The sequence below is a fragment of the Hypanus sabinus genome, chromosome 31, assembly GCF_030144855.1.
Source record: "Hypanus sabinus isolate sHypSab1 chromosome 31, sHypSab1.hap1, whole genome shotgun sequence".
NCBI lineage: Eukaryota > Metazoa > Chordata > Chondrichthyes > Myliobatiformes > Dasyatidae > Hypanus > Hypanus sabinus.
Genome location: NC_082736.1, coordinates 33,471,874 through 33,495,400, shown reverse-complemented (window position 1 = coordinate 33,495,400; position 23,527 = coordinate 33,471,874). Strand labels below are relative to the sequence as shown.

The 23,527-nt window shown below is 53.4% G+C and overlaps 1 protein-coding gene and 1 non-coding gene across 2 annotated transcripts; both read left to right on the top strand.

Annotated features, from left to right (window-relative positions):
* The first annotated feature begins 3,707 nt into the window (after window positions 1–3,707).
* Window positions 3,708–3,802, top strand: trnai-uau (transfer RNA isoleucine (anticodon UAU)). The gene is made up of 2 exons: window positions 3,708–3,745; window positions 3,767–3,802. It is a non-coding gene; the product is annotated as a tRNA-Ile (tRNA).
* Window positions 3,803–5,702: 1,900 nt separating this feature from the next.
* Window positions 5,703–22,873, top strand: taf6l (TAF6-like RNA polymerase II, p300/CBP-associated factor (PCAF)-associated factor). Its single transcript, XM_059955385.1, has 10 exons — window positions 5,703–6,667; window positions 6,832–6,918; window positions 7,259–7,409; window positions 8,052–8,102; window positions 9,128–9,222; window positions 11,451–11,525; window positions 15,749–15,969; window positions 20,055–20,187; window positions 20,944–21,072; window positions 21,291–22,873. The coding sequence occupies exons 1-10, from the start codon at window positions 6,521–6,523 to the stop codon at window positions 22,089–22,091; spliced, it is 1,890 nt and encodes a 629-aa protein (XP_059811368.1). The 5' UTR covers window positions 5,703–6,520; the 3' UTR covers window positions 22,092–22,873.
* The last annotated feature ends 654 nt before the right edge of the window (window positions 22,874–23,527 follow it).

Sequence of the window (23,527 nt, the reverse complement as noted above, 5' to 3'; positions counted from 1 at the left end):
TTGTCAGTGTGTGTGTCAGTGTGTCAGTGTCAATATGTGTCAGTGTGTCAATGGGTGTGTGTGTGTCAATGTGTCAGTGTATCACTGGTTGTGTGTAAATATGTGTCAGTGTGTCAATGGGTGTGTGTGTGTCAATATTGTCAGTGTGTCAATGGGTCTGTGTCAATATGGTCAGTGTGTGTGTCAGTGTGTCAATGGGTCTGTGTCAATATGGTCAGTGTGTGTGTCAGTGTGTCAATGTGTATGTGTGTGTCAATATGTGTCAGTGTGTCAATGGTTGTGTGTAAATATGTGTCAGTGTGTCAATGTGTATGTGTGTGTGTCAATATTGTCAGTGTGTCAATGGGTCTGTGTCAATATGGTCAGTGTGTGTGTCAGTGTGTCAATGTGTATGTGTGTGTCAATATGTGTCAGTGTGTCAATGGTTGTGTGTAAATATGTGTCAGTGTGTCAATGTGTATGTGTGTGTGTCAATAAGACCATAAAATATAGGAACAGAATTAGGCCATTTGGCCCATCAAATCTGCTCCGCCATTTCATCATGGCTGATCCATTTTCTCTCTCAGCCCCGATCTCCTGCTGTCTCCCCGTATCCCTTCATACACCGAGTAATCAAGAATCTATCAAGCTCTGCCTCAAATATTTAAAGAACTGCCTCCGCTATTCGCCGGCAGCCAGCCAGAAGAGGCTCCCTCTATTCCCACTCTCCGCCTCCTGCCAATCAGCCACTGTAAAACCATGGAAAGCAGCTTCGTGTGTGGCAGCTTATCAAAAGCCTTCTGAAAATGCAAGTGCATGGCAACAACCGATTCTCCTTTGTCTATCCTGCTTGTTATTTCTTCAAAGAATCCCAACAGATTTGTCAGGCAAGATCCTCCCTTGAGGAGACCGTGCTGACTTCGGCCTATTTTATCATGAGCCTCCAAGTACCCTGAGAACCCATCCTTAATAATCGACCCCAATGTCTTCCCAACACTGAGGTCAGACTAACTGGCCTGTAGTTCCCTTTCTTCTGTCTCTCTCCCTTCTTAAAGAGTGGTGACGTTTCCGATTTTCCCGTCTTCCGGAACCATCCCAGAATCTAGTGATTCTTAAAAGATCATCTCCACAATCTCTTTAGCCACCTCTTTCAGAACCCTGGACATCTGGTCCTGGTGGCATCTACCGAAAGATCTTTCAATTTCTCATCTGTCTAGTTATGGTGACTTCACTCACCTCATGACCCCTGACACCCGGAACTTTGTGTGTGTGTGTGTGTGTGAGAGAGAGAGAGAGAGAGAGAGAGAGATAGACGGTGTGTGTGTGTGAGAGAGAGAGAGGTGTGTGTGTGAGAGAGAGACTGTGTGTGTGTGTGTGTGAGAGATAGACTCTGCGTGTGTGTGTGTGTGTGTGTGAGAGAGAGAGAGAGAGAGAGATAGACGGTGTGTGTGTGAGAGAGAGAGAGGTGTGTGTGTGAGAGAGAGACTGTGTGTGTGTGTGTGAGAGATAGACTGTGTGTGTGTGTGTGTGTGAGAGAGAGAGGTGTGTGTGAGAGATAGACGGTGTGTGTGTGAGAGAGAGAGAGGTGTGTGTGAGAGATAGACTCTGCGTGTGTGTGTGTGTGTGAGAGATAGAGGTGTGTGTGAGAGATAGACTGTGTGTGTGTGAGAGAGAGTGTGTGAGAGATAGACTCTGCGTGTGTGTGAGAGAGAGGTGTGTGTGAGAGAGAGGTGTGTGTGAGAGAGAGGTGTGTGTGAGAGAGAGTGTGTGTGAGAGTGTGTGTGTGAGAGAGAGTGTGTGTGAGAGAGAGAGAGAGAGAGAGAGGTGTGTGAGAGAGTGTGTGTGTGTGAGAGAGAGATAGACTGTGTGTGTGAGAGAGAGAGAGAGGTGTGTGTGAGAGAGTGTGTGTGTGAGAGAGAGAGATAGACTGTGTGTGTGTGAGAGAGAGAGGTGTGTGTGAGATAGACTGTGTGTGTGTGTGAGAGAGAGAGAGAGGTGTGTGTGAGAGAGAGTGTGTGTGTGTGTGTGAGAGAGAGAGATAGACTGTGTGTGTGTGTGTGAGAGAGAGAGAGAGATAGACTGTGTGTGTGTGAGAGAGAGAGGTGTGTGTGAGAGAGACTGTGTGTGTGTGTGTGTGTGAGAGAGAGAGAGATAGACTGTGTGTGTGTGTGAGAGAGAGAGAGAGATAGACTGTGTGTGTGTGAGAGAGACTGTGTGTGTGAGCGTGAGAGAGAGAGAGTGTGTGTGTGAGAGAGAGAGAGAGAGAGAGAGAGAGAGAGAGAGAGAGAGAGATAGACTCTGTGTGTGTGTATCACCGGTTGGGTGTGGGTCACAGAGGTAGCTTCACTCTTCCTGTGACTGGGTGATGCCTGAACGTGTCGTGTTGGTTGGTCCGCCCGCAGCAGCCCCCGGGTTCCCAGGTCACGATCGAGACCCGACTCGGGCTCTAGTTTTACCGGGTGGTGTCGTGTATCGGCGGGGTGACGGGGGTGAGGGTAGGCGAGAAGCAGAGCCACAGTTCATTTCTCGCTGCCCCCTTCCCCTCCCCTCCCCTCTCCCCCTGTGAGTTTCTGTCCGTCTCTCTCTCCCTTTCTGAATCTCTTTATTAAAACTATTAGTTACAGTGCGTGCGTGTGTGTATAAAATTAAATTAAATAAGAATTGCAGAGAGGGGGAAGTTACTAATGTAGGGTTTATAGTTTCACCGTCCATTCAAAAATCTGATGGCGGAGGGGACACGCACACACTCACGGACACACATATAGTCACATATACACACACACAGACACACATAGACGCAGATACACACACACAGACACACATATAGACACAGATATACACACACACTCACAGACACACACATATAGACAGATACACATAGATGCAGATACACACACACACACACACACACACACAGACACACATATAGACACATACACACACACTCACAGACACACACATAGACACAGATACACACACACACACACACTCACAGACACACACATATAGACACAGATACACACACACACATAGACACAGATACACACACACACACACACACTCACAGACACACATATAGACGCAGATACACACACACACACACACATATAGACACAGATACACACACACACTCACAGACACACACATATAGACACAGATACACACACTCACAGACACACACATATAGACACAGATACACACACACACACAGACACACATATAGACACAGATACACACACACACACACACTCACAGACACACACACATAGACGCAGATACACACACACAGACACACACATATAGACGCAGATACACACACACAGACACACACATATAGACACAGATACACACACACACTCACAGACAGACACATAGACGCAGATACACACACACAGACACACACATATAGACACAGATACACACACACACAGACACACACATATAGACACAGATACACACACACACTCACAGACACACACATATAGACACAGATACACACACACACTCACAGACACACACATATAGACACAGATACACACACACACTCACAGACACATATAGACACAGATACACACACACACTCACAGACACACACACCTCCGCAAATGCCGCCTCACTCACTCAGTTCCTCTGGCACATTGTGTGTTTTTAAAAGAAACCTCCATTGGTCAGTCGCGGATGTCCGGAACGGGGGAAACCGGCCGCTCGGATTCTCCTTCCCCGTGTGGGCTCCAGTGGCGCAATCGGTTAGCGCGCGGTACTTATACAGCAGTGCGGGCAGCGAGCAATGCCGAGGTTGTGAGTTCGAGCCTCACCTGGAGCACTGATTTTACATCGAGACTGTGAACTGGAGGCTGCAGCTGAGGTCCTTGGCCATTTAGAGTAAATCAGGATCTTGTAGCACAGCGAGCCTGGAGGGGCTGGTTCAGGATAGCCAGCGTGACTTTGTGCGTGGTAGGTCCTGTCTAACCCATTTTATGGAGGATTTGTTTTTGAGGAAGTTACCAGGGAAGTGGATGAAGGCAAGGCAGTGGATGGTGTCTGCATGGACGCCGAGTGATCAGCATTATATGAACTGAAACACACACACTCACAGAAACATATACACACACACTCAGCCATGATGGAATGGTGGAGCAGACTCAATGGGCTGAATGGTCTAATTCTGCACCTATGTCTGATGTAGAATCTTGAAAGGCCAGTTAGAGTGGATGTGCAGAGGATGTTTCCTATAGTGGGGGAGTCTAGGACCAGAGGACACAGATAGAGTGGATGTGGAGAGGATGTTTCCTATAGTGGGGGAGTCTAGGACCAGAGGACACTGATAGAGTGGACGTGGAGAGGATGTTTCCTATAGTGGGGGAGTCTAGGACCAGAGGTCACAGATAGAGTGGACGTGGAGAGGATGTTTCTATAGTGGGGGAGTCTAGGACCAGAGGACACAGGGGCAGCACACAGTTTGTGTAACACTGTTATTATGTCTGACCCCTCTCAGCTGTATGGGTGCATGGCCACACACGAACCGAAATGCTCCCACACACGTAACCTTTGTTGCCTTGCAGGTGGAATTTTCTTTGATAATAATTCTGAAATTATGCTAACATGATTTTGAAATTTAATATGATAGTAAAATGCACTGTAATAAGAGATGCTGCCTGGTCTGCTGAGTTCCTCCAGCAATCTGTGTGTGTGTTACTCTTCAATGAGTGACACCCCCCTCCCCAACAGTGGCCATTTCTCCCACCAGAGGAAACCCCTCTCAATGTTGCCCCCCCCTGTCAAGAATCCTCTGGATCTTGGAAGGTGAGAGGATCATAGGGGTCTCTCTACCGTCCATCGGGGACATTTATCAGGAGTGCTGCGTACGCAGGGCACCGAGTATTATCCAGGATCCCACCCGTCCGTCCAGCATCCTCTCTGACTTCCTACCCTCGGGCAGGAGACTCCGATGCACAAAGACAGGAACGGTCGGGATGGGAAACAGTTTCTTCCCCCAGGACATCAGGCTCCTGAACTCCCTGCCGCATCGCATTCGAAATGTCACTGGTTCATCTACTCCGTACTTCACAATATTTGACATTAACGCACTTTAGTTTGTAATATACGTGTGATTGATGTGCAGATTTTATCCTTGCCTTCATAAGTTATCCTGTGTTATGTGTACCTCTGCGCTTTACACCCTGGTCCGGAAAAGCATTGTCTCGTTTGTCGGTATACACGTATACGGTTAAATGACAATAAAGTTGACCTGATCTTGTGTTTCAATCATACTCCCCACCCCAGCTTTTTGAATTTCTAGCCTGTTGCATATAAAAGCCCCCACCCGCTCTAGTGGGTATTAGTCCAGTAAATCTCAGCGTGGGGGCAAATGGGAATTGTGCAGGTTAAAAGGTCAAGTGAGGGTAAAAGACTCTGGGGGTGGTGGTGACAGTGTTAATGAGGTATCACAGACACAATCCTGTTTGACACTCTCTGCACTCGTGACCGTCTGGCTGGGCACAGCTCAATCACCATCTGCCCCTCCACCACCCCCATCCCCCAACACCAGAGGACGCGGCCCCTTTAAATCTGGCCGACAGCTACCCCTCGACGTGACCGCCCGGCTTCCGCGCCCCACACACGTGCGCTTGATGGTCATCGGTTTCCGCCAATCAGAGCGGTCCGGCGAGTCCCGCCCACGCCACAGGCGCCGCGCGCCGATTGGTCGGATTGCAAACCGGAAGCAGTTGACTTTCCCCGCTGAGGGAAAGCGGGATGTTGGTTAAGAACTGGTTAAGGGGTGATTACTAGTAGTTAGTACGGAGGAGGGAGGGGTGAGTGGTAGGCAGTGTTAGGAGAGGTATTGCTAGTTAGTGAGAGCTGGTTAAGGTTATTGCTAGTAGGAGGTAGTAAAAAGCTTTGTTATAACTAGTTAGGGAAAGGGATTGTTAAACCAAATTCTTGTCGTTAGCAGCTGGTGGAGGATTGGTTGTTACTAGTTAAATGAAGGATTGTGATTAGCCAGTTACAATCTTTGCGGGGGGGGGGGTAAACTATTCAGGGTTTACTGACCTGTGTTGGTGGAAGTTGGTTAGTCAGAGCGTGGTTATTATTAGTTAATGGGAGTGGATTGGTAACCAGGCAGCATGGGGCCTGGCTATCATTAATCAGTGGGGGCAGAAACCAGACACGGTCAGGAGTCTGCGTGATAGTGGCAGCAGGTTGCAGATGGGTTAACCAGCAGTTGAACCAGGTTGTGAATGGGTTTTGAGTTAAGCTTAGTTATCTAGTAGTTGATCCTGGTTGTGAGTGGGTTAATCTGTAATTTGAGCCCTGTTGTGTACAGATTAAGTGGTCGTTAAGCTGTTTTATGGACAGGTTAAATGGTGGTTGAGCCTGGGTACAGGTGGGTTTAAGTGGTAGTTGAGCTGGTTAAATGGTAGTTATGTCTATCAATGAGTGAGTTAAGTGGTAGATAAGTCTGTTAATGAGTGAGTTAAGTGATAGTTGAGCTGGTTCACAGATTGGTTAAGCGGTAGTTGAACCGGGTTACTAGGGCAGGATGTCGGAGCGGGAGGAGCGCCGGTTTGCCGAGGTGCCCCGCGAGTCGGTGAAGCTGATGGCGGAGAGCGCGGGGCTGGAGCTCGGCGACGAGGTGGCGGCCCTGCTGTCCGAGGACGTCTGCTACCGGCTGCGTGAGGTGGCGCAGGTCTGAGTCTGGGTCTGGGGAGGGCGAGGGGGTCAAACCAACAAAAACCCCACCCCTCCCTCTTCCTGAGGAACTGGGTGGGGGAGGTGGTGAGGGTGGAGGGGGAGAGAGGGGAGGGGTGTGTCTCTGCCACACTGTCCCCTCACTGTGCCTCTCCCTCGCAGAACAGCGCCCAGTTCATGAAACACGCCCGGCGCAGGAAACTCACCACCGAGGACTTCAACCGCGCCTTGCGCTGGGCCAATGTCGAGGTGAGGTATCTCCCTCCCCCTCCTCTTTCCACCTTTTCACCCGCTTTCCCCAGCTCCTTACGCTCCCCTCTTCTCTCTCGCCTCTTGCCACTCCCTCCTGTCTTACACCCCTCCCACTTCCCTCCTTACCGGTGACCCCCGCTCAGCCCCCCACCTTCCTGTTCTTCTGCCCCTCACGCCCCCTCCCCCGTTCTGGATGCTGACCCGACACCCCTCCCCCAGGCCTGACACAGTCACCTCTACCCCAGCATCCCTCTGTATCGTGGCTCGACCTGCCCTACCCACCGACCGTCCCTCAGCCTGCGTACTGACCCTCGCCCTCTCTGTGCCCTGCCTGCAGCCGGTGTGCGGATACGGGGCGGCCGACGGGCTGCCGTTCCGCGGGCTGCGAGACGGTGAGCTGCTCGTGCCCGAGGACCGAGAGGTGAACCTGCTGGAGCTGGCCCTCGCCACCAACATCCTGAAGGGCTGTGCTGAGACCACCATCCGCGGTAGGGGCGGGGAAGGAGTGTGGGAGGGATGGAGGGGGTGGGGGAGGGACAGGGAGGGGTAGTACTCTGACATGAGGGTGTGGAGAGTTGGGACGAATGGGTGGATGGAGCGGGTTGGGAGAGGAGGGATGTAGACGTGGAGGGGTGGGAAGGGACGGGGAGGGGTGGGGGAGGGATAGGAAGGGACAGGAAGGGGGTGGGAAGGGACGGGGTGGGGTGGGGGAGGGATAGGAAGGGACAGGGAGGGGGTGGGGGAGGGACGGGGAGGGGTGGTACTCTGACACGAGGGTGTTGGGACGAGTGGGTGGATGGAACGGGTTGGGAAAGGAGGGATGTAGACGTGGAGGGGTGGGGAGGGTCAGGGAATAGGTGGGAAGGGACGGGGAGGGGTGGGGGAGGGATAGGAAGGGACAGGGAGGGGGTGGGGGAGGGACGGGGAGGGGTGGTACTCTGACACGAGGGTGTTGGGACGAGTGGGTGGATGGAGCGTGTTGGGAGAGGAGGGATGTAGACGTGGAGGGGTGGGGAGGGTCAGGGAGGGGTGGGGAAGGGATGGGAAGGGACAGGGAGGGGGTGTGGGAGGGGTGGGGAGGGATGTTGGTGAGTTTCCTCTGACGTTCTTCTCCATCCTTGTGCCTCAAGTTCAGATCTCGTACTTGGACAGTAAAGGCAACGAGGAGGCTCAGGGAGTGGGTGAGTTCTTCCCTTTCCCCATCCTTCCTCTCCCCTCCCACCCACCCAGCCAGCTCGAGGCCCCCCAACCCCCCTCCCCACCCCGTTCCACATAGGGGGCTTTGCTGTAACGGTGACGAGGATGGGGGCGAGGGGAGGCTGTGGGTAGGGGGCAAAGAGTGGGGGAGGGACAGGGCGAGTGGAGGCTGCAGAGGGTGTAGGGGGACGGGGGGGGTAGGAATTCCCTGAGAGGCAGCGGATTCCCTGGGAATGCAGGAGAGGGTATTGGGGGATCACTGGGGACTGGGGACCTGTGGAGAGTCTCTTTTAAACATGGGCTGGGCTAGCTAAGCTAAGCTACTTATTGCCCCTCCCTGTCTTTAGGAGTAAACCATGTTGCTGTGGGTCTGGAGTCACAGGGGAGGACGGCAGGATTATGCCCTGAAGGACGTGGACCCGATGAGTTTTTCTGACAATGGTCACCAGATAGTTTTATTGAATTGAAATCCACCATCTGCTGGGGTGGGATTCGAACTCACGGCACCAGCCTATAACTGTGTCTCTGGATTACTGATCCAGTTGTAATTATCACTACGCTAAATGTCCCCGAGGGGTGGAGAGCTCTAAGGGTGAGAGGAGGGGCTCTTGTCTCAGTGGGGTGAGGGACGGGACTGTGGGCTGAGGATCTGAGGGTGAGAGACAGGACTGTGGGGTGAGGATCTCTGGGGGTGAGGGACGGGACTGTGGGGTGAGGATCTCTGGGGGTGAGGGACAGGACTGTGGGGTGAGGATCTTTGAGGGTGAGGGACGGGACTGTGGGGTGAGGATCTCTGGGGGTGAGGGACGGGACTGTGGGGTGAGGATCTCTGAGGGTGAGGGACGGGACTGTGGGGTGAGGGATGATCTCTGGGGGTGAGGGACGGGACTGTGGGGTGAGGGATGATCTCTGGGGGTGAGGGGTGGGACTCTGTCTCAGTGGGGGGAGGATCTCTGAGGGTGGGGGCGAGGCTCTGTCTCAGTGATACCCCCTGCTTCATCCCGCTCAGTGCCGACGGCCGTCTCCTCCCTCTCGGATGACCTGACGAAATACTACCAGCAAGTCACCAGGGCCGTGCTGGGCGACGACCACCGCCTCATGAGGGTGAGGACGGCCTGATCGATCGGGACTGATCTGTGAATGTATCAGTGGTCTTCGATTGTAAACCAGGCGGGAGAGCGGTATCCTGATTGGATGAGGGCTAACCAATCAGGAGAAATGGACCAGGGGGGTATAAGTTCTACTGGACTCGATGTAAGACATCATCCCTGATGAAGATGACCGAGTTTGTCATCGAAGCATCGTTTATATTCAATTCTTGAAGCAGCTGGAGCCCCAGTTTGTCATAGACACTGGGAAAGCACTAGACCCTTTTTCATGGTCTAAGTATTAATGCCCATGTCTGCGGAAATGCTCAGAGGGAGATTCACTCTGTGTCTGACCCCGGGAGTGTGTGATGGGACGATGTGGAGGGAGCTTCACTCCGTGTCTGACCCCGGGAGTGTGTGATGGGACGGTGTGGAGGGAGGGTCACTCCGTGTCTGACCCCGGGAGTGTGTGATGGGACGGTGTGGAGGGAGCTTCACTCTGTGTCTGGCCCCGGGAGCGTGAGATGGGACGGTGTGGAGGGAGATTCACTCTGTGTCTGACCCCGGGAGTGTGTGATGGGACGGTGTGGAGGGAAATTCACTCTGTGTCTGACCCCGGGAGTGTGTGATGGGACGATGTGGAGGGAGCTTCACTCCGTGTCTGACCCCGGGAGTGTGTGATGGGACGGTGTGGAGGGAGGGTCACTCCGTGTCTGACCCCGGGAGTGTGTGATGGGACGGTGTGGAGGGAGCTTCACTCTGTGTCTGACCCCGGGAGTGTGTGATGGGACGGTGTGGAGGGAGCTTCACTCTGTGTCTGACCCCAGGAGTGTGTGATGGTTCGGTGTAGAGAGAGCTTCACTTTGTGTCTGACCCCGGGAGTGTGTGATGGGACGGTGTGGAGGGAGATTCACTCTGTTTCTGACCCCAGGAGTGTGTGATGGGACGGTGTGGAGGGAGTTTCACTCTGTGTCTGACCCCGGGAGTGTGTGATGGGACGGTGTGGAGAGAGATTTACTCTGTGTCTGACCCCGGGAGTGTGTGATGGGACGGTGTGGAGGGAGATTCACTCTGTGTCTGACCCCGGGAGTGTGTGATGGGACGGTGTGGAGGGAGATTCACTCTGTCTGACCCCGGGAGTGTGTGATGGGACGGTGCGGAGGGAGATTCACTCTGTGTCTGACCCCGGGAGTGTGTGATGGGACAGTGTGGAGGGAGATTCACTCTGTCTGACCCCGGGAGTGTGTGATGGGACGATGTGGAGGGAGATTCACTCTGTGTCTGACCCCGGGAGTGTGTGATGGGACGGTGTGGAGGGAGCTTCACTCTGTGTCTGACCCCGGGAGTGTGTGATGGGACGGTGTGGAGGGAGATTCACTCTGTCTGACCCCGGGAGTGTGTGATGGGACGGTGTGGAGGGAGATTCACTCTGTCTGACCCCGGGAGTGAGTGATGGGACGGTGTGGAGGGAGATTCACTCTGTGTCTGACCCCGGGAGTGAGTGATGGGACGGTGTGGTGGGAGATTCACTCTGTGTCTGACCCCGGGAGTGTGTGATGGGACGGTGTGGAGGGAGCTTCACTCTGTGTCTGACCCCGGGAGTGTGTGATGGGACGGTGTGGAGGGAGATTCACTCTGTGTCTGACCCCGGGAGTGTGTGATGGGACGGTGCGGAGGGAGATTCACTCTGTGTCTGACCCCGGGAGTGTGTGATGAGACGGTGTGGAGGGAGATTCACTCTGTCTGACCCCGGGAGTGTGTGATGGGACGGTGCGGAGGGAGATTCACTCTGTGTCTGACCCCGGGAGTGTGTGATGGGACAGTGTGGAGGGAGATTCACTCTGTCTGACCCCGGGAGTGTGTGATGGGACGATGTGGAGGGAGATTCACTCTGTGTCTGACCCCGGGAGTGTGTGATGGGACGGTGTGGAGGGAGATTCACTCTGTCTGACCCCGGGAGTGAGTGATGGGACGGTGTGGAGGGAGATTCACTCTGTGTCTGACCCCGGGAGTGAGTGATGGGACGGTGTGGTGGGAGATTCACTCTGTGTCTGACCCCGGGAGTGTGTGATGGGACGGTGTGGAGGGAGCTTCACTCTGTGTCTGACCCCGGGAGTGTGTGATGGGACGGTGTGGAGGGAGCTTCACTCTGTGTCTGACCCCGGCAGTGTGTGATGGGACGGTGTGGAGGGAGTTTCTCTCTGTGTCTGACCCCTGAATTCTCTCTCGATCTTCCCTGCCTAGGTGGCTCTTCAGGACCTGCAGTCGAATTCGAAGATTGCTGCTCTACTGCCCTACTTTGTGTACGTGGTCAGTGGGGTAGGTATGATCCTGGTCTCTCGCTCTTTGCCTTTAGCTGTGGCTCCTCTCCACGACCGTATGGTGCTCCCTCTCTACCAGTTCCGCCCGGGTATCAGCTTCGATCTCTCTAACCTTTGGTAATTTCTGCTCACTCCCACTCTTCTCCTTTTCCGTTCCCCTCTCCCATCACCTCCCTCTTGTTCCCCTCCGCTGGTCCGCTCTCCCATTAGATTCCTCCTCCTTCACCTCTCCCACCTATCACCTCCCAGTTTCTTACTTCATTCCCCCCCCCCTCCACCTGTCAGCTTGTACTCCTCTCCCTCCACCTCTTATTGTGGCTTCTCACCCCCCCACCAGCCCCTTCCTTACCAGCCCTGATGAGGGGTCTCTGCCCGAAGCCATATAACGATTACACACGGAAACAGGCCATCTCGGCCCTTCTAGTCTGTGCCGAACGCTTACTCTCACCTAGTCCCACTGGCCCATATAACCATATAACGATTACAGCACGGAAACAGGCCAACTCGGCCCTTCTAGTCCGTGCCCAACGCTTACTCTCACCTAGTCCCACTGGCCCATATAACCATATAACGATTACAGCATGGAAACAGGCCATCTCGGCCCTTCTAGTCCGTGCCGAACGCTTACTCTCACCTAGTCCCACTGGCCCATATAACCATATAACGATTACAGCACGGAAACAGGCCATCTCGGCCCTTCTGGTCCGTGCTGAACGCCCACTCTCACCTAGTCCCACTGACCCATATCACAATTACAGCACGGAAACAGGCCATCTCGGCCCTTCTAGTCCGTGCCCAACGCTTACTCTCACCTAGTCCCACTGGCCCGCACTCAGCCCATAACCCTCCATTCCTTTCCTGTCCATATACCTGTCCAATTTTACTTTAAATGACAATACCGAACCTGCCTCTACCACTTCTACTGGAAACATTGACCGCTTATTCCCCTCCATCAGGGCTGACAAACCTGCTGAGCTCGTCAAGCACTTTATGTGTGTTTTCAAGATCTCCAGCATCTGGTCTTTGTGGCTTGGAGTATCGCATTGAGTTCTGCTCGCCTCACTATAGGAAGGGTGTGGAGGCTTCAGCGAGGGTGCAGGGGAGATTGACCAGGATGCTGCCTGGATTGGAGAACATCTTGTAAGAGTAGGTTGAGTGAGTCGGGGCTTATCTCTCTGGAGTGAAGGAGACCTGGCAGAGGTGTACAAGATGTTAAAAGGCACAGATCGAGTGGACAGTTGGAGACTTTTCCCCAGGGTGGGAATGGCTAATACCAGGGGGTTTGACTCAGGTTCGAGTTTATGGTCATCCGACTGTACACATGTACAACCAAACGAAGCAACATCCCTCCGGACAACGGTGCACCCACAAAACGTTCATCACACACGGCAAGATATTACCGCAGATAAGTTAATAAAATATGATTGGAAATGCATGCAGTATGCAGCACAGATCCACAGGAAACGGCTCGCTGTCCTGGTGATGAGACCTCGTGGTGGCGGGGTGTTCGTCAGTCTCACAGCCTGGGGGAGGAAGCTGTTACCCAGTCTGACTGTGCCGGTCCTGATGCTCCTGTACCTCCTTCGGTGAAAGGTGCCTGGAGAAAGTATGGGGGGCGGGGGATGTCAGAGGTAGGTATTTTACCCAGAGAGTGGCGGGTGTGTGGAACACCCTGCCAGGGGTGGTGGTGGAGACAGTTAAGAACTCTTAGATTTAATTTATTTTTTAAGATTTTATTTAGGGATATTTTGCAGAATAGGTCCTTCTGGCCCAAAGAGCTGAAATGCACATCTATTTAACTCTGGTCTGATCACTTTAGAGAAATCTAGGTGGGAAGCATGTGCCAAAATTAAATTAAATTCCACCTTCCTGCACAATGTCCATCTCCCTCCATTCCCTGTACATGGTCCATTTCCCATCTTTCCCTGCACATGGTCCATATCCCTCCATTCCCTCCACATGGTCCATCTCCCTCCATTCCCTCCACATGGTCCATCTCCCTCCATTCCTTGTACATGGTCCATTTCCCATCTTTCCCTGCACATGGTCCATCTCCCTCCATTCCCTGCACATGGTCCATCTCCCTCCATTCCCTCCACATGGTCCATCTCCCATCATTCCCTGCACATGGTCCATATCCCATCATTCCCTCCACATGGTCCATCTCCCTCCATTCCCCGCACATGGTCCATCTCCCTCCATTTCCTCCACATGGTCCATCTCCCTCCATTCCCTCCACATGGTCCATCTCCCTCCATTCCCGGCACATGGTCCATCTCCCTCCATTCCCTGCACATGGTCCATCTCCCTCCATTCCCTGCACATGGTCCATCTCCCTCCATTCCCGGCACATGGTCCATCTCCCTCCATTCCCTGCACATGGTCCATTTCCCATCTTTCCCTGCACATGGTCCATATCCCTCCATTCCCTGCACATGGTCCATCTCTTTCCATTCCCGGCACATGGTCCATCTCCCTCCATTCCCTGCACATGGTCCATATCCCTCCATTCCCTGCACATGGTCCATCTCTCTCCATTCCCTCCACATGGTCCATCTCCCTCCATTCCCTGCACATGGTCCATCTCTCTCCATTCCCTGCACATGGTCCATCTCTCTCCATTCCCTCCACATGGTCCATCTCTTTCCATTCCCTGCACATGCTCCAACTCCCTCCATTCCCTCCACATGCTCCATCTCCCTCCATTCCCTGCACATGGTCCATCTCTGTCCATTCCTTCCATGTGCTCCATCTCCCTCCATTCCCTCCACGTGGTCCATCTCCCTCCATTCCCTGCACATTCATGTGTCTAACAGTCTCTTAAACACCTCGATCATATCTGCCTCCACCCCCACCCCTGGCAGCTCATCCCACACACCCACCACTCACTGTGTAGGAAAAACTTGTCTCTTGTGTCTCTCTAAATCTACCCTCCTCAGTTTAAATGCATGCCCTCTGGTATTCAACACTTAAACCCTGGGAAAACAATACTGTCTACTGTCATAATCACAAACCTCTATCAGATCTGTCCGCAGCCTCCGCTTCTCCACAGAACACACCCTGTTTGTCCAGCCTCTCTAATCCACACCCTCTCCAAAGCCTCCACACAGTTCCTGTAACGGGGTGACCGGAACTGGATACAGAACTCCGGATGTGGCCTGGCTAAGGCTGCACTGTGACTTGCTGACCGTTGAGCTCGGTGCCCTGACCGCCGAAGACCAGCGTACCGTACGACAACTTCACCACCCTGTCCTCCTGAAGTTAGAGCCGCTGTCTCTGGTCTCCAGGGAACCCGGTTCGATCCCGACCTTCAGCTCTGTGTGAGTGTGTGTGCAGTCTGTACGTTCTCCCTGTGACTGTCTCCCTCCCATGTCCCAATGACGTGCAGTTCGCTGGGTCGTCAGTCACTGAAAGTAAGCATGTGTGTACAGCAGGTAGTGAAGAAAGCTAATGGCATGTTGGCCTTCATAACAAGGGGAGTTGAGTATAGGAGCAAAGAGGTCCTTCTGCAGTTGTACAGGGCCCTGGTGAGACCACACCTGGAGTATTGTGTTCAGTTTCGGCCTCCAAATTTGAGGAAAGACATTCTTGCTATTGAGGGAGTGCAGCGTAGGTTCACAAGGTTGATTCCCGGGATGGTAGGACTGTCATATGTTGAACGATTGGAGCGACTGGGCTTGTGTACACTGGAATTTAGAAGGATGAGAGGGTATCTGATTGAAACATGTAAGATTATTAAGTGATTGGACACGCTAGAGGCAGGAAACATGTTCCCAATGTTGGGCGAGTCCAGAACCAGAGGCCACACTTTAAGAATAAGGGGTAGGCCATTTAGAACGGAGTTGAGGGAAAACTTGTACACCCAGAGAGTTGTGGATCTGTGGAATGCTCTGCCTCAGAAGGCAGTGGAGGCCAATTCTCTGGATGCTTTCAAGAGAGAGTTAGATAGGGCTCTTAAAGATAGCGGAGTCAAGGGATATGGGGAGAGGGCAGGAACGGGGTACTGATTGTGGACGATCAGCCATGGTCACATTGAATGGCGGTGCTGGCTCGAAGGGCCGAATGGCCTACTCCTGTTGTCATTTGGGGAACTGACAGGACCGTTGGGTGGGGCTCTGAGGTGGAATGAAAGGGGATCGGTTTAGGTGGACGGGCAGAAGGGGCCCCGGGCCCGCGTGAGCGCGCCGCACCCTCACCGCCCCCTCCTCCGGCCCCTCCCAGGTGAAGTCGGTGAGCCACGACCTGGAGCAGCTGAACCGGCTCCTGCACATCGTGAAGAGCCTGATCTGCAACCCGTACCTGTACTTGGGCTCGTACCTGCGCAGCCTGGTCTCCAGCATTATGTACTGCATCCTGGAGCCGCTCGCCGCCTCCATCAACCCCCTCAACGACCACTGGACCCTCCGAGACTACGCTGCCCTGCTGCTGAGGCAGATCTTCTGGTGAGGAACCAGGGCTCCACTCCCCCTCCTCTTGTCCTTCCCTCCCTCCCTCTCTCATTTCCCCCCACATGCCCACTTCCCTACCTCCTCTCTGGCCTCCCCTTCCTCCCTCCCTCCATTATGGATAATGTGGGTAACAGGATCAGCAAATTTGCAGATGATACCAAGACAGTGATCCAGAGGGATCGGGACCAGTTGGAGAAACGGTCTGAAAGGTGGAATAGGTTAGAACTTTATTCCCTGGAGCGGAGGAGAATGAGGGGTGATTTGATAGAGGTGTATAAAATTATGATGGGTATAGGTAGAGTGAATGCAAGCAGGCTTTCTCCACTGAGGCCAGGGGAGGAAAAAAACCAGAGGTCATGGGTTAAGGGTGAAGGGGGAAAAGTGTAAAGGGAACATGGGGGGGGGGGCTTCTTCACACAGAGAGTGGTGGGAGTGTGGAACTGCCAGATGAAGTGGTAAATGCGGGCTCACTTTTAACATTTAAGTAAAACTTGGACAGGTACATGGATGAGAGGTGTATGGAGGGATATGGCCCAGGTGCAGGTCAGTGGGACTAGGCAGAAAAATGGTTCGGCACAGCCAAGAAGGGCCAAAAGACCTGTTTCTGTGCTGTAATGTTCTACGGTTCTGTGGAAAGCTTTTCGGGACGTTGGCCTTCATAAATCAAACTATTGAGCACAGGAGGTGGGACGTTATGTTGAAGTTGTATAAGACATTGGTGAGGCCTAATTTGGAGTATTGTGGGCAGTTTTGGTCACCGACCGACAGGTGTTACGTACCCCGTAACTGGGTTTACAGGCCAGCAGAGAAAGAAGAATCCGTTGGAGTCTGGTGGTACCAAAAACTAAAAGTGTTTATTAGTAAACTACACAATACAGTATCAAAAATGCAAATATACATATAAAACAGGTTAGCAATAATAAGCATAAAAGTGTAGGAGTAATAATCAACAATAATAAATAAGCTCTATCAATGTCTAGGGGTAAATGAATGGTCATAGAAGAATATTGAGTTCAGTTCATGTGTGCTGAGGTAGTTGTGGTTGTTGTAAGTTGTTGGAGAGAGAGAGAGAGAGAAAGCGAGCAAGAGATTGAGCAGCTACAGCCAGCGAATCTTCTGTTGTATTCTGATCCCGTCGTACCATTGTGGTCATTCGGCTGTGACCCCTCTGTCCTCGGCTAGACCGTTCTTCCGTGGTGGACTCGTCACTCTGGCAAGAGTGGACGCACACACAAGTCCCCACCGGCCCGGCTGTCACACTGTGAGCTTTGTGACCAATCTCCCAATCCGGTCAACAGACAATAGACAATAGGTGCAGAAGCAAACCATTCAGCCCTTCGAGCCTGCACCGCCATTTTGAGATCGTGGCTGATCAATTCTTATCAATACCCGGTTCCTGCCTTGTCCCCATATCCCTTGATTCCCCTATCCATAAGATACCTATCTAGCTCCTTCTTGAAAGCATCCAGAGAATTGGCCTCCTCTACCTTCCGAGGCAGTGCATTCCAGACCCCCACAACTCTCTGGGAGAAGTTTTTCCTTAACTCTGTCCTAAATGACCTACCCCTTATTCTCAAACCATGCCCTCTGGTACTGGACTCTCCCAGCATCTGGAACATATTTCCTGCCTCTATCTTGTCCAATCCCTTAATAATCTTATATGTTTCAATCAGATCCCCTCTCAATCTCCTTAATTCCAGCGCAGTCTCTCTAACCTCTCTGCGCAAGACAGTCCAGACATCCCAGGAATTAACCTCGTGAATCTACGCTGCACTTCCTCTACAGCCAGGATGTCCTTCTTTAACCCTGGAGACCAAAACTGTACACAATACTCCAGGTGTGGTCTCACCAGGGCTCTGTACAAATGCAAGAGGATTTCCTTGCTCTTGTACTCAATTCCCTTTGTAAAAAAGGCCAACATTCCATTAGCCTTCTTCACTGCCTGTTGCACTTGCTCATTCACCTTCAGTGACTGATGAACAAGGACTCCCTTACCTAACTCTACACCATTCAGATAATAATCTGCCTTCCTGTTCTTACTCCCAAAGTGGATAACCTCATACTTATTCACATTAAATGCCATCTGCCAAGTATCTGCCCACTCACCCAGCCTATCCAAGTCACCCTGAATTCTCCTAACATCCTCATCACATGTCACACTGCCACCCAGCTTAGTATCATCAGCAAATTTGCTGATGTTATTTTCAATGCCTTCATCCAAATCGTTGACGTAAATTGTAAACAGCTGTGGTCCCAATACCGAGCCCTGTGGCACCCCACTAGTCACCACCTGCCATTCCGAGAAACACCCATTCACTGCTACCCTTTGCTTTCTATCTGCCAACCAGTTTTCTGTCCATGTCAATGTCTTCCCCCCCGATGCCTTGAGCTTTGATTTTACCCACCAATCTCCTATGTGGGACCTTATCAAATGCCTTCTGGAAATCGAGGTACACTACATCCAGTGGACCTCCCCCGTCTAACTTCCTGGTTACATCCTCGAAAAACTCCAATAGATTAGATAAGCATGATTTACCCTTGGTAAATCCATGCTGGCTCGGCCCAATCCTATCACTGCTATCTAGATATGCCACTATTTCATCCTTAATAATGGACTCTAGCATCTTCCCTACCACCGATGTCAGGCTGAAAGGTCAATAGTTCTCTGTTTTCTCCCTCCCTCCTTTCTTAAAAAGTGGGATAACATTAGCCATTCTCCAATCCTCAGGAACTGATCCTGAATCTAAGGAACATTGGAAAATGATTACCAATGCATCCTCAATTTCCAGGGCCACCTCCTTTAGTACCCTAGGGTGCAGACCATCTGGACCTGGGGATTTGTCAGCCTTCAGTCCCATCAGTCTACTCATCACCGTTTCCTTCCAAATGTCAATTTGTTTCATTTCCTCTGTTACCCTATGTCCTTGGCCCATCCATACATCTGGGAGATTGCTTGTGTCTTCCTTAGTGAAAACAGATCTAAAGTACTCATTAAATTCCTCTGCCATTTCTCTGTTTCCCATAACAATTTCAGGTACAATTTCACCCACCTTCCTGAGGGTGCACAACACTCGGTCAGTGCCCACTGGTGTGCCTGAGGGGTGTCTCCCCACACCTGTCTTTTATCCCATTGACGGGGTATCAACCATCCATCAACTCAAAATGACTATGTCCATCAAATCAGGCCACTCCTGCTGTCTCCTTAGGAATGTTAACGAGCAAAGTTATGTCCTTGTAGCGAAAGGTAAACAATCCAGGAAGAAGCCATAATACATAAATCAATGTCTCTCTCTCTCTCTCTCTCTCTCTCTCTTATCTGTTGCAGATGTCCCTGTCTCTGTGCTTCATCTCTCTCTCTCAGTAGCAGCATAGTTCATAGTTCTTGGGGGGGGGGGGGGGGCGGGAATGGTTAACTCTTCACCCCATTTCCATCAGGTCTCTTCAGCACTCGTAACACAGGAAAGATGTAAATAAGGTTGAAAGAGCACAGAGAAAATTTACAAGGATGTTGCCGGGTCTGGAGGACCCGAGTTACAGGGAAAGATCGAAAGGGTCAGGACTTTATTCCCTGGAATGTAGAAGATTGAGGAGAGATTTGACGGAGATCTACAAAATTATGAGGGGTACAGATAGGGTAAATGCAAGCAGGCCTTTTCCACTGATTGGGTGGGACTACAATAGAGGTCAAGGGTTAAGGGTGAAAGGTGAGAAGTTTAAGGGGAACGTGAGGGGAAACTTCTTCACTCAGAGTGTGGAATGAGCTGCTGGTACAAATGGTGGATGATAGCTCGATTTCAACATTTAAGAGAAGTTTGGATAGGTACATGGACGGGAGGGGTGCGGAGGGCTGTGGTCCTGGTGCAGGTCAATGGGAGTAGGCAGCTTGGTCGAGATGGGTCAAAGGGCCTGTTTCAGTGCTATATGCTCCTCTCTTGCCCCATCCCTCCCTCTCCCTCCCTTTCCTAACCCCTCTGACTCCTTCCTCTCTGTGGGTTTGATCTGATGGGGGGGGGTGAGTTCGCTCTGGGTTCAGTCTGACGGGTTGCATGTGTCTCTCTCTCCCTCTCCCCACCCACCAGGTGGCACGGTGACTTAGTCGGGGGGCTCTACAACCAGATCCTCCTGACCCTGCAGAAGGTGCTCATTGACCCAGTACGACCGCTCTGCTCGCACTACGGGGCACTGGTGGGGCTGAACGCCCTCGGCTGGAAGGTGAGGGGCTTGAGTGGGCCGTGACTTCGCTTCCGATCATTCCCTCCACCACTTGTGACCTTCTGCCTTGAACCTTTAACTCCCTCTCACCCTCCTCCAAATCCCTCTCACTAACCTCTGACCTCTTGACTGACCCTCCCCAGTGACCTCTCCCACTGAAATGCTCAGCGGAGTTTAAGGAGGGTGATGGACGGGATGTAAGTTTGGGATCTGGAGGAGACTAACACAGGGTCTTTGCGATTGACATCTCACGCTCCCAGCATCAGACACAGAGTGAAGCTCCCTCCACACCGTGCCATCACACACTACTGGGGCCAGACACAGAGTGAGGTTTCCTCCACACCGTCCCATCACACACTCCCGGGGTCAGACACAAAGTGAATCTCCCTCCACACCGTCCCATCACACACTCTCGGGGTCAGACACAGAGTGAATCTCCCTCCACACCGTCCCATCACACACTCCCGGGGTCAGACACAGAGTGAATCTCCCTCCACACCGTCCCATCACACACTCTCGGGGTCAGACTCAGAGTGAATCTCCCTCCACACCGTCCCATCACACACTCCCGGGGTCAGACACAGAGTGAATCTCCCTCCACACCGTCCCATCTCACGCTCCCGGGGCCAGACACAGAGTGAGGTTTCCTCCACACGGTGTCAGTCTATCTCCCGTCTTGCTCCCTCCCTGGGCAGGGTGGTGAGGGCTGTGTGTTTGGGATGTGGTATTCTGACAGAGGCTGTGTTGTGTCCCCAGGCAGTAGAGAGGGTCCTTTACCCCCAGCTCTCTACCTACTGGCCAAACCTCCAGGCAGTGCTGGACGACAACTCGGTCTCGAATGCTCAGGTGAAAGCTGACGGACATAAGGTGTACGGGGCAATGCTGGTGCGTATCCCCTCTGCATCTCGGGGATGGGGTGTGGGCTTCAGGGTCAGGTCTCTGGGTCCATGAACTTGAATGGGAACCAGGGGGTCAGAGGTGCCCCAGTTAGCAGGGACTGAGGGTCGGGGTGAGGTGGAGGGTTGTGGGGGGTCAGTGTGGGGGTGAATTGCACATTGCCGATTCAGCTTTTCTCTCCCTCGTCCCTCCTCCCTACCCATCAGGTTGCCGTGGAGAAGCTTCTGAGAGCTAAGGCCTGGCTGTACCCCGGCCCGGACTCCGGCCCCGACACCACCTCCCCGGCCGGGAGCCCGCCCCGTGACCCTCCCGTCGACTTCGGCTTCGGCCTGGCCAGTCACCTGCTGCAGGCGGTCCCCGGCCCCTCATCCCCTCCGCCGCGGCCCCCTCCGCCCCCCTCCTCGCTGCCTTGCCTCTACCGGCACCTTTATTCCTTCTTTGGCGACAGCCTGTCGCTCCGCTTTGGCACCGGGCCGGGCCTGGGGCCCCCGTCCTCCTCGGCCGTCCCTCCGCCCTCCCTCTCCCCGACTCCCTCCATGGCACGGGACGGGGAGGCTCCGAGGGCCCAGCCCCCGCCAGAGGGGGCTGAGGCGCCCCGCAAGATGCCGCAGCTGACCCTCAGTCTGACCCTCAGCCCCAGGCCGGAGGGGAGTCCCTCCGCCGACCCCTCGGGACCCCGGCCGCCCCCTCACCGGCCAGGCCTGGCCGCCAAGCCGCTGTCGGCCCGCCAGGCCCCGCACGAGCGGGACCCGGCCCAGGCGCGGGGCGGAGGGGCGGCATTCCAGCGCAGCCGGCTCTCCCTCTGCCGGGGCCACCCCACCTTCCTCATCGCCGGCCGGCAGGTGGGGCTCCGGGTGCGAGGACGGGTCTTCCAGACCACCTTCCCCCTGTACCGGGGCCCCAGCCTGGCCTCCAGGTACGGCCAGAGGCTGCCCATGATCGGCCGAGCCAACCGGGCCGCCAGACGCTGGCCGCGCACCGACTACTCGCTGCGCATGCTGCTGTGAGTTGGCGGCTGTGGAGGGGGAAGGCGAGGGGAGAGTGACCCTCGCTACCCCCTCCCACCCTGTCTCCCCTTCAACCTGCTCCCGTGATTCCCTCCCTTCCCCTCTCCTCTCCCCTCCCCTCCCTCTCCCCCTCCCCCTCTCCCCTCCCCCTCTCCCCTCCCCTCTCCCCACTCCCTACCCCTCTTCCCCACTCACTTTTCCCCACTCCCTTCCCTCTCACCTCACTCCTTTCACTCTTCACCTTATCCCCCCCTCCCTGCTCCACAGTAGGATTCCCCATTTCCAAACCACCGCCCCTCTCTCTCACTGCCCCCCCCGCTGCCCTCCTGCCACAACCCTTGCACCCCTGCTCTGCCCCACTCCCTGTTGAGCAGGGAGGCAGACCAGCGTCCTCCCCCCCTCCACGAATACCAGCCCGAGATTTCGGTTCCACCCCACCCCTCACCTCCGGCCCAGGCTGTGTCCTTCCTCAGAGGCGGCAGAAACCTCGGACGCTGGGGCAAGATGTCGGGCGAGCTCGGGAAGTGGACGGTCGACGGTTCGGGCCAGGAGTCTCCAAGCAGTCCGGTTGACTGTCCGTCTCCTTCCTGACCCACTGAGTTCCAATCTGCTCCGTCGCCAGCGACTCTATGAAGTTCCTGTCAGTCGCAACCCGGGGTAAAAAATTACCCCCCAGCGTCGGGCACTGCCGAGAGTTACTTTTCTATGTCACATTTTGAGATTTCCATGTATATTTGGGAATGTTTGATACAAAGTTTGGAATTAAAAGGAATGAATCCATACCTACGGCTCTTTTGAACATTTCGGGGTGTCACTGAGGTTGAGAGCACAACGCTTTAGACCCGGGTTCGATTCCTGCTGCTGTCCCCGTGACCGCGTGTGTTTCTTCCGGGTGCTCCAGTTTCCCCCCGCAGTCTCAAGACGTACCGGTTAACCGGGGTTAGTGGTCACGTGGGTGTAATCGTGCTGTATCTCCCAATAAAACAAATATTTCGTTAATTCGTAGAACAGTACGTCGCAGGAGCAGGTCCGTCAGCTTGCAAAGTCTGTGCTGACCGGGATGCTGAAATAATCTAAATCTCTCACACAAAAACATTCGACTTAACCTCCCTCACCTTAAATACATGCCCTCTGAGGAAGATCCTGTCTGGCTGATATTGTTAATAATGTGAGCAAAGTCACGGGAGAAACTCTGAAGCTAGTGGATACACAACAATTACAGCACTTTCCACAAGCCATCTCTGCCCTTCTAGTCCGTGCCGAATACTTACTCTCACCTAGTCCCACCGACCTGCACTCAGCCCATAACCCTCCATTCCTTTCCTGTCCATATACCTATCCAATTTTACTTTAAATGACAATATCGAACCTGCCTCTACCACTTCTACCGGAAGCTTGTTCCACACAGCTACCACTCTCTGAGTAAAGAAGTTCCC